The sequence below is a fragment of the Salvelinus alpinus genome, chromosome 21, assembly GCF_045679555.1.
Source record: "Salvelinus alpinus chromosome 21, SLU_Salpinus.1, whole genome shotgun sequence".
NCBI lineage: Eukaryota > Metazoa > Chordata > Actinopteri > Salmoniformes > Salmonidae > Salvelinus > Salvelinus alpinus.
In genome coordinates, this window is record NC_092106.1 from 48573322 (window position 1) to 48586249 (window position 12928).

General features: G+C 47.0%; 1 protein-coding gene across 2 annotated transcripts in view; it reads left to right on the forward strand.

Annotated features, from left to right (window-relative positions):
- Positions 1-335: 335 nt before the first annotated feature.
- Positions 336-12928, forward strand: part of LOC139548413 (glutamate receptor ionotropic, kainate 1) — a 137941-nt gene continuing 125348 nt past the window's right edge. For both annotated transcript variants that reach the window (XM_071358096.1, XM_071358098.1), the window contains exon 1: positions 336-1147. In XM_071358096.1, coding sequence (XP_071214197.1) covers positions 1063-1147 — 85 coding nt within the window. In that variant the 5' untranslated portion in view covers positions 336-1062. The remainder of the gene's footprint in view (positions 1148-12928) is intronic.

Sequence of the window (12928 nt, forward strand, 5' to 3'; positions counted from 1 at the left end):
TTGCCTCTGGACAGCTCACTATAAATAGGACAGAGAAAAACAACCCAATGTGTTACAAACATTGAAAAAAATATATATATGTTTTACAGCGTTGTATTTTCAATGCTGGGTCATGGTCAAAAGTCGTGCACTGTAAAGGGAATAGGGAACCGTTTGAGACTAAACCTATAAGATCATATACAGCTCTTTGATAGTCTGCAGTAGGCTAGTGAAGGCGTCTTGTGTTTTCAGTAGAATGAATCAACACGGGCATCAGCAGATAAAATATGTGCCCTACAACAAAAAAGAAAAAAGCAGATATATTTACTGCCCCAAATCCCGCCTGTCCTCAGATCCGTTGTCTCTCCAACATAACTGTTAGAATAGTGAAACCCCTCTTCTTTTGAAAGTAGGTAAACTATGGAAGAACAAAGTAACGTGGGTCTCTTTTTTCATCAGGCTGTGGCAGAGAGATCAGCCGTTGGAGAGGAGAGGTATAGCCTGACTCCCTCCGTGGTTAATCTTCCCCGGAGCGTCAGCAGCAACGACTATTCTGAAGATTAGATCTGCGTTTCCCATCACGACTGGAGCAAAGATTTAATCATTCCTCGGTGTACTAAAGCAAAGACGAGTTGTCGAGGTCGGCTGTAGCCAGATTTCAAGTTAATCTTCTGAACGTATCCATGTTTGCGGATCAACACCGGCTTGGCTGTGCCCTCAATTGAGTGCGCGCACGGGAGAGAGAGACGCTCGCAAGTATCACAGTTCCAAGTATGCGCTGGCAACGATGAAAGAGGAGATAGATTGTTTTTGGGACTATCTGAAATGGGGAATCAAACGCTGCTAACACAAATGGGATTCTAGAATGGGAAAACGGGTCTAGTTCAGAGTTTTATAAGGAACTATTTTAAAAGGAGAAAATAGTGTTTTTATGTCTCTCGTCATAATGTATAAGAGGAAAAATGTGGGTCGGATGTCGATTTATGTTCGATACGGATACGAGAACTGGCAAGATATCAGCATGAATTAAAAGCAGAAAGAAAAACAGACATCAATGTTCATTTTTATTTTGGAGCGAGTACCATGGCGACAAGGAAGGGACTGTTGTTTCCGCTGCTTTCCTTGATGGCAGAGTTTTGGCTGAGTTGGCAGCAAGTCCTTAGAATCGGTAAGGTTGATTTTAGCATCGGAATTTTCGATTCATAATTTATTCAGTCAACTGGGTTTTATACCTGGTCCTATACAATTGTCTGGATTGCTTGATATATGACAATCACCTTGAGCTCAATTACTGTGCCATCAAGGTGCAAATATGTGTTTGTATTTGCAAAAAAAAAAGTTAATTAAACTTTGATCTTACGACTGCACTATTAAATCATTAGTTCCAATCATATAGTATATTCCTATGCACGTGGGCCTGGGAACGGAATATAGCAGGGCTCTACACTGGCAGGTTTTACTAGGAGCACGTGTGCGCCTAAGTTGAAAAATGTAGGCGCACACAATGACATTTAGGAGCACAATAAAAAAAGTATTTGAGTTTTTAAAACTAGAATCCTTAATGTTTCTATGCGCACTGGTGCGCCTAAATTAATATTCCAGCAAAAAATATTTAGGCTCATATGCGATTAAAATGATCGCACGGTAGAGCTCCGTAATGAGAAATGAGAATTGCATTTAGTTACATTTTTTATCTATACACACAGTTCAGTCAACCCTTCGTCACAGGCCATAGTACTTTCCCTCTAGTGTAATCCTCATTTTAAAGTTATTCAATAGATTAAAGATGGGATGGAATAGACAGTAGCCACACCCTGGATTTAAATGGCTGTGAGTGAACCAGTCGGGAGTGTGATCAGTTATTATCTGAAAGTGATGCTGGGTGGATATAGAGGATATAGAGGAGGATAGAGACCATAGAGTAGGATAGAGACCATAGAAGAGGATAGAGACCATAGAGCAGGATAGAGACCATAGAAGAGGATAGAGACCATAGAGCAGGATAGAGACCATAGAGTAGGATAGAGACCATAGAAGAGGATAGAGACCATAGAGGAGGATAGAGTAGGATAGAGTAGGATAGAGACCATCGAGTAGGATAGAGACCATAGAGTAGGATAGAGACCATAGAAGAGGATAGAGACCATAGAGCAGGATAGAGACCATAGAAGAGGATAGAGACCATAGAGCAGGATAGAGACCATAGAGTAGGATAGAGACCATAGAGGAGGATAGAGACCATAGAGGAGGATAGAGTAGGATAGAGTAGGATAGAGACCATAGAGTAGGATAGAGACCATAGAGTAGGATAGAGACCATAGAAGAGGATAGAGACCATAGAGCAGGATAGAGACCATAGAGTAGGATAGAGACCATAGAGGAGGATAGAGACCATAGAGGAGGATAGAGTAGGATAGAGTAGGATAGAGACCATAGAGTAGGATAGAGACCATAGAGTAGGATAGAGACCATGGTACAGCCATTTTCTTGAAGCTCAGATAGACCAGAATCCACATCATGAAATATAATACATTATCTCTATAATAGAAACACTATGGGTTTAAAAGGACTGTCAAACTAGTCATCGGGAGAGTGTGATCGTAGGTATTAACTAAAAGGGATGAAACACTATGGGTTTAAAAGGACTGTCAAACTAGTCATCGGGAGAGTGTGATCGTAGGTATTAACTAAAAGGGATGAAACACTATGGGTTTAAAAGGACTGTCAAATTAATCATCGGGAGAGTGTGATCGTAGGTATTAACTAAAAGGGATGGTTTATTGATAATTGTACCATATTCCCTATATACAGATGTAGGATCTTCATTTGATCACCTTGTTACAGGATAACTTTCCTGCAAGGCAAGACATGTAAAATGTATAGTGTATTTGAGGTTTTAAAAAGCCTTCTGAAGCTTGTAACTTCCATTAAATCACATTTCCTGTTGCTGCAGGATTATTTTCCTGCTGTAGCAAACCTTGCTCAATATAAGATCTCTGTAGGGCACTACTTTTCACCAGAGCCCATGGGCCCTAGTCAGAAGTAGTGCATTATATAGGGAATGTGGTGCCATTTGGGACGGGCCGATAGTGTCACCTGACTATAGGGCCCAGGAAGTATTCACTATTTATTCTGATGTTTTGTATATAATAATCTAGACTCTATTATATATGATCAGTAGGGTTCTAGATCAGTTCTGATTTACCTTGTTCTAGAATGTGTCCCAAATGGCACCCTCTTCCCTATATAGTGCACTACTTTTGACCACTTCAGTACCCTACTCTACCCTACCATACAGTACCCTACCCTACCCTACACTACCCTACAGTACCCTACAACTACACTACACTACGCTACACTACCCAACCCTACCCTACACTACCCTACACCACCCTACACTACACTACCCTACACTACCCAACCCTACACTACCCTACACTACCCTACACTACACTACCCTACACTACCCTACACTACCCTACACTACCCAACCCTACACTACCCTACACTACCCTACACCATACTACCCTACCCTACACTACCCTACAGTACCCTACCCTACACTACCCTACCCTACACTACCCTACCCTACACCACACTACCCTACCCTACACTACCCTACACTACCCAACCCTACACTACCCTACACTACCCTACCCTACACTACCCTACAGTACCCTACACCACACTACCCTACTCTACACTACCCTACACTACCCTACCCTACACTACCCTACCCTACCCTACACTACACTACCCTACACTACCCTACCCTACACTACCCTACACTACCCTACCCTACACTACCCTACACTATCCAACCCTACACTACCCAACGCTACACTACCCTACAGTACCCTACCCTACACTACCCTACACTACACCACCCTACACTACCCTACCCTACACCACCCTACCCTACATAACCCTACCCTACACTACACCACCCTACCCTACACTACCCTACACTACACTACCCAACCCTACACTACCCTACACTACCCTACCCTACACTACCCTACAGTACCCTACACCACACTACCCTACCCTACACTACCCTACAGTACCCTACCCTACACTACCCTACCCTACCCTACACTACCCAACCCTACACTACCCTACACTACCCTACACTACCCTACCCTACACTACCCTACCCTACACTACCCTACACTATCCAACCCTACACTACCCAACCCTACACTACCCTACAGTACCCTACCCTACACTACCCTACACTACACCACCCTACACTACCCTACCCTACACCACCCTACCCTACACTACCCTACACTACACCACCCTACCCTACACTACCCTACACTACACTACCCTACACTACACCACCTTACACTACCCTACACTACACCACCCTACCCTACACTACCCTACACTACACTACCCTACACTACACCACCCTACCCTATACTCCCCTACACTACACTACCCTACCCTACACTACCCTACCCTACACTACACCACCCTACCCTACACTACCCTACAACACACTACCCTACCCTACACCACCCTACCCTACACTACCCTACCCTACACTACCCTACACTACCCTACCCTACACCACCCTACAATACACTACCCTACACTACCCTACACTACCCTACACTACCCTACACTACCCAACCCTACACTACACTACCCTACACCACTCTACAATACACTACACTACACTACACTACCCTACACTACAGTACCCTACACCACCCTACAATACACTACCCTACACTACCCTACACTACCCTACACTACCCTACACCACCCTACCCTACACTACCCAACCCTACACTACCCTACACTACACTACACTACCCTACCCTACACTACCCAACCCTACCCTACAATACACTACCCTACACTACCCTACACTACCCTACAGCACCCTACCCTACCCTACACTACACTACACCACCCTACAATACACTACCCTACACTACACTACACTACACTACACTACCCAACCCTACACTACCCTACACTACCCAACCCTACACTACTCTACAATACACTACCCTACACTACCCTACAATACACTACCCTACACTACCCAACCCTACACTACTCTACACTACAATACCCTACACTACACTACCCTACACTACCCTACACTACCCAACCCTACCCAACCCTATCCTTCACTACCCTACAGTACCCTACACTACCCTACCCTACACTACCCTACACTACCCTACACAACCCTACAGTACCCTACAGTACCCTACAATACACTACCCAACCCTACACTACACTACCCTACACTACCCTACCCTACCCTACAATACACTACCCTACACTACCCAACCCTACACTACCCTACCCTACACTTCACTACACTACCCAACCCTACACTACCCTACAGTACCCTACACTACCCTACAGTACCCTACACTACCCTACCCTACACAATCCTACCCTACACTACACCACCTTACACTACCCTACACTACACCACCCTACCCTACACTACCCTACACTACACTACCCTACACTACACCACCCTACCCTATACTCCCCTACACTACACTACCCTACCCTACACTACCCTACCCTACACTACACCACCCTACCCTACACTACCCTACAACACACTACCCTACCCTACACCACCCTACCCTACACTACCCTACCCTACACTACCCTACACTACCCTACCCTACACCACCCTACAATACACTACCCTACACTACCCTACACTACCCTACACTACCCAACCCTACACTACACTACCCTACACCACTCTACAATACACTACACTACACTACACTACCCTACACTACAGTACCCTACACCACCCTACAATACACTACCCTACACTACCCTACACTACCCTACACCACCCTACCCTACACTACCCAACCCTACACTACCCTACACTACACTACACTACCCTACCCTACACTACCCAACCCTACCCTACAATACACTACCCTACACTACCCTACACTACCCTACAGCACCCTACCCTACCCTACACTACACTACACCTCCCTACAATACACTACCCTACACTACACTACACTACACTACACTACCCAACCCTACACTACCCTACACTACCCAACACTACACTACTCTACAATACACTACCCTACACTACCCTACAATACACTACCCTACACTACCCAACCCTACACTACTCTACACTACAATACCCTACACTACACTACCCTACACTACCCTACACTACCCAACCCTACCCAACCCTATCCTTCACTACCCTACAGTACCCTACACTACCCTACCCTACACTACCCTACACTACCCTACACAACCCTACAGTACCCTACAGTACCCTACAATACACTACCCAACCCTACACTACACTACCCTACACTACCCTACCCTACCCTACAATACACTACCCTACACTACCCAACCCTACACTACCCTACCCTACACTACACTACACTACCCAACCCTACACTACCCTACAGTACCCTACACTACCCTACAGTACCCTACACTACCCTACCCTACACAATCCTACCCTACACTACACTACCCAACCCTACACTACCCTACCCTACAATACACTACCCTACAGTACCCTACAATACACTACCCTACAGTACCCTACTCTACCCTACACTACAATACACTACCCAACCCTACACTACCCTACCCTACACTACCCTACAATACACTACCCTACACTACCCAACCCTACACTACCCTACAGTACCCTACCCTACAATACACTACCCTACAATACACTACCCTACCCTACAATACACTACCCTACAGTACCCTACAGTACCCTACAATACACTACCCTACAGTACCCTACTCTACCCTACAGACAATACACCACCCTACCCTACACTACCCAACCCTACACTACCCTACCCTACACTACCCTACACTACCCTACAATACACTACCCTACACTACACTACACTACCCAACCCTACAATACACTACCCTACACTACCCAACCCTACACTACCCTACAGTACCCTACACTACCCTACACTACACTACCCTCCACTACACTACCCTACCCTACAATACACTACCCTAAACTACCCTACAGTACCCTACCCTACACTACCCTACCCTACCCTACCCTACACTACCCTACACTACCCTACCCTACCCTACACTACCCAACCCTACACTACCCTACCCTACCCAACCCTACACTACCCTACAGTACCCTACACTACCCTACAATACACTACAATACACTACCCTACACTACCCTACACTACCCTACAATACATTACCCTACACTACCCTACCCTACACTACCCTACCCTACCCAACCCTACACTACCCTACAATACATTACCCTACACTACCCTACCCTACACCACACTGCCCTACCCTACACTACCCTACACAACACTAACCTACCCTACACTACCCTACAGTACCCTACCCTACACTACCCTACACTACTCTACAATACACTACCCTACCCTACCCTACACCACCCTACACCACCCTACCCTACACTACCCTACACTACCCTACACTACACTATCCTACACCACCCTACAATACACTACACTACCCTACACCACACTACCCTACACCACCCTACAATACACTACCCTACACTACCCTACACTACCCTACACTACCCTACCCTACACTACCCTACACTACCCTACACCACCCTACCCTACACTACCCTACAGCACCCTACCCTACTCTACTCTACACTACACTACAGCACCCTACAATACATTACCCTACACTACACTACCAAACCCTACACTACCCTACCCTACACTACCCAACCCTACACTACCCTACAATACACTACCCTACACTACCCTACAATACACTACCCTACACCACCCAACCCTACACTACCCTACACTACCCAACCCTACACTACCCTACACTACAATACACTACCCTACCCTACACTACCCTACACTACCCAACCCTACCCAACCCTACCCTACACTACCCTACAGTACCCTACACTACCCTACACTACACTACCCTACAATACACTGCCCTACACTACCCTACAGTACCCTACTCTACCCTACACTACAATACACTACCCTACCCTACACTACCCAACCCTACACTACACTACCCTACCCTACACTACCCTACACTACCCTACCCTACCCTACAATACACTACCCTACACTACACTACACTACCCAACCCTACAATACACTACCCTACACTACCCAACCCTACACTACCCTACAGTACCCTACACTACCCTACACTACACTACCCTACAATACACTACCCTACACTACCCTACACTACCCTACCCTACACCACACTACCCTACCCTACACTACCCTACACTACCCAACCCTACCCAACCCTACCCTACACTACCCTACACTACCCTACCCTACTCTACTCTACACTACCCTACAGCACCCTACCCTACTCTACTCTACACTACACTACAGCACCCTACAATACATTACCCTACACTACACTACCAAACCCTACACTACCCTACCCTACACTACCCAACCCTACACTACCCTACACTACACTACCCTACACTACCCTACAATACACTACCCTACACCACCCAACCCTACACTACCCTACACTACCCAACCCTACACTACCCTACACTACAATACACTACCCTACCCTACACTACCCTACACTACCCAACCCTACCCAACCCTACCCTACACTACCCTACAGTACCCTACACTACCCTACAATACACTACCCTACCCTACACTACCCTACACTACCCTACACTACCCTACACTACCCTACCCTACCCTACCCTACAATACACTACCCTACACTACCCAACCCTACACTACCCTACCCTACACTACACTACACTACCCAACCCTACACTACCCTACAGTACCCTACACTACCCTACAGTACCCTACAGTACCCTACCCTACACAACCCTACACTACCCTACTCTACCCTACCCTACACTACACTACACTACCCAACCCTACACTACCCTACCCTACAATACACTACCCTACAGTACCCTACAATACAGTACCCTACAGTACCCTACTCTACCCTACCCTACCCTACACTACCCTACCCTACACTACCCAACCCTACACTACCCTACCCTACACTACCCTACACTACCCTACAATACACTACCCTACACTGCACTACACTACCCAACCCTACACTACCCTACAGTACCCTTCCCTACAATACACTACCCTACAATACACTACCCTACCCTACAATACACTACCCTACAGTACCCTGCAGTACCCTACAATACACTACCCTACAGTACCCTACTCTACCCTACACTACAATACACTACCCTACCCTACACTACCCAACCCTACACTACACTACCCTACCCTACACTACCCTACACTACCCTACCCTACCCTACAATACACTACCCTACACTACACTACACTACCCAACCCTACAATACACTACCCTACAGTACCCTACACTACCCTACACTACACTACCCTACAATACACTGCCCTACACTACCCTACAGTACCCTACTCTACCCTACACTACAATACACTACCCTACCCTACACTACCCAACCCTACACTACACTACCCTACCCTACACTACCCTACACTACCCTACCCTACCCTACAATACACTACCCTACACTACACTACACAACCCTACAATACACTACCCTACACTACCCAACCCTACACTACCCTACAGTACCCTACACTACCCTACACTACACTACCCTACAATACACTACCCTACACTACCCTACAGTACCCTACACTACCCTACACTACACTACCCTACCCTACACTACCCTAAACTACCCTACACTACCCTACACTACCCAACCCTACACTACCCTACTCTACCCTACCCTACACTACACTACACTACCCAACCCTACACTACCCTACCCTACAATACACTACCCTACACTACCCTACAATACACTACCCTACACTACACTACACTACCCAACCCTACACTACCCTACAGTACCCTTCCCTACAATACACTACCCTACAATACACTACCCTACCCTACAATACACTACCCTACAGTACCCTACACTACCCTACAATACACTGCCCTACACTACCCTACAGTACCCTACTCTACCCTACACTACAATACACTACCCTACCCTACACTACCCAACCCTACACTACACTACCCTACCCTACACTACCCTACACTACCCTACCCTACCCTACAATACACTACCCTACACTACACTACACTACCCAACCCTACAATACACTACCCTACACTACCCAACCCTACACTACCCTACAGTACCCTACACTACCCTACACTACACTACCCTACAATACACTACCCTACACTACCCTACACTACCCTACCCTACACCACACTACCCTACCCTACACTACCCTACACTACCCAACCCTACCCAACCCTACCCTACACTACCCTACACTACCCTACCCTACTCTACTCTACACTACCCTACAGCACCCTACCCTACTCTACTCTACACTACACTACAGCACCCTACAATACATTACCCTACACTACACTACCAAACCCTACACTACCCTACCCTACACTACCCAACCCTACACTACCCTACACTACACTACCCTACACTACCCTACAATACACTACCCTACACCACCCAACCCTACACTACCCTACACTACCCAACCCTACACTACCCTACACTACAATACACTACCCTACCCTACACTACCCTACACTACCCAACCCTACCCAACCCTACCCTACACTACCCTACAGTACCCTACACTACCCTACAATACACTACCCTACCCTACACTACCCTACACTACCCTACACTACCCTACACTACCCTACCCTACCCTACCCTACAATACACTACCCTACACTACCCAACCCTACACTACCCTACCCTACACTACACTACACTACCCAACCCTACACTACCCTACAGTACCCTACACTACCCTACAGTACCCTACAGTACCCTACCCTACACAACCCTACACTACCCTACTCTACCCTACCCTACACTACACTACACTACCCAACCCTACACTACCCTACCCTACAATACACTACCCTACAGTACCCTACAATACAGTACCCTACAGTACCCTACTCTACCCTACCCTACCCTACACTACCCTACCCTACACTACCCAACCCTACACTACCCTACCCTACACTACCCTACACTACCCTACAATACACTACCCTACACTGCACTACACTACCCAACCCTACACTACCCTACAGTACCCTTCCCTACAATACACTACCCTACAATACACTACCCTACCCTACAATACACTACCCTACAGTACCCTGCAGTACCCTACAATACACTACCCTACAGTACCCTACTCTACCCTACACTACAATACACTACCCTACCCTACCCTACACTACCCAACCCTACACTACACTACCCTACCCTACACTACCCTACACTACCCTACCCTACCCTACAATACACTACCCTACACTACACTACACTACCCAACCCTACAATACACTACCCTACACTACCCAACCCTACACTACCCTACAGTACCCTACACTACCCTACACTACACTACCCTACAATACACTGCCCTACACTACCCTACAGTACCCTACTCTACCCTACACTGCAATACACTACCCTACCCTACACTACCCAACCCTACACTACACTACCCTACCCTACACTACCCTACACTACCCTACCCTACCCTACAATACACTACCCTACACTACACTACACAACCCTACAATACACTACCCTACACTACCCAACCCTACACTACCCTACAGTACCCTACACTACCCTACACTACACTACCCTACAATACACTACCCTACACTACCCTACAGTACCCTACACTACCCTACACTACACTACCCTACCCTACACTACCCTAAACTACCCTACACTACCCTACACTACCCAACCCTACACTACCCTACTCTACCCTACCCTACACTACACTACACTACCCAACCCTACACTACCCTACCCTACAATACACTACCCTACACTACCCTACAATACACTACCCTACACTACACTACACTACCCAACCCTACACTACCCTACAGTACCCTTCCCTACAATACACTACCCTACAATACACTACCCTACCCTACAATACACTACCCTACAGTACCCTACAGTACCCTACAATACACTACCCTACAGTACCCTACTCTACCCTACACTACAATACACTACCCTACCCTACACTACCCAACCCTACACTACCCTACCCTACACTACCCTACACTACCCTACCCTACCCTACAATACACTACCCTACACTACACTACACTCTCCAACCCTACAATACACTACCCTACACTACCCAACCCTACAATACCCTACAGTACCCTACACTACCCTACACTACACTACCCTACAATACACTACCCTACACTACCCTACAGTACCCTACACTACCCTACACTACACTACCCTACCCTACACTACCCTACACTACCCTACACTACCCTACCCTACCCTACACTACCCAACCCTACACTACCCTACTCTACCCTACCATACACTACACTACACTACACTACCCAACCCTACACTACCCTACCCTACAATACACTACCCTACAGTACCCTACAGTACCCTACAATACACTACCCTACAGTACCCTACAGTACCCTACAATACACTACAATACACTAACCTACACTACCCTACCCTACACTACCCTACCCAACCCTACACTACCCTACAGTACCCTACACTACCCTACAATACACTACAATACACTACCCTACACTACCCAACCCTACACTACCCTACCCAACCCTACTCTACCCTACAGTACCCTACACTAGCCTACAATACACTACAATACACTACCCTACACTACCCAACCCTACACTACCCTACCCTACCCAACCCTACTCTACCCTACACTACCCTACAATACACTACCCTACACTACCCTACCCTACAATACACTACCCTACACTACCCTACCCTACAATACACTACCCTACACTACCCCACCACAGGTGCACATGCGGA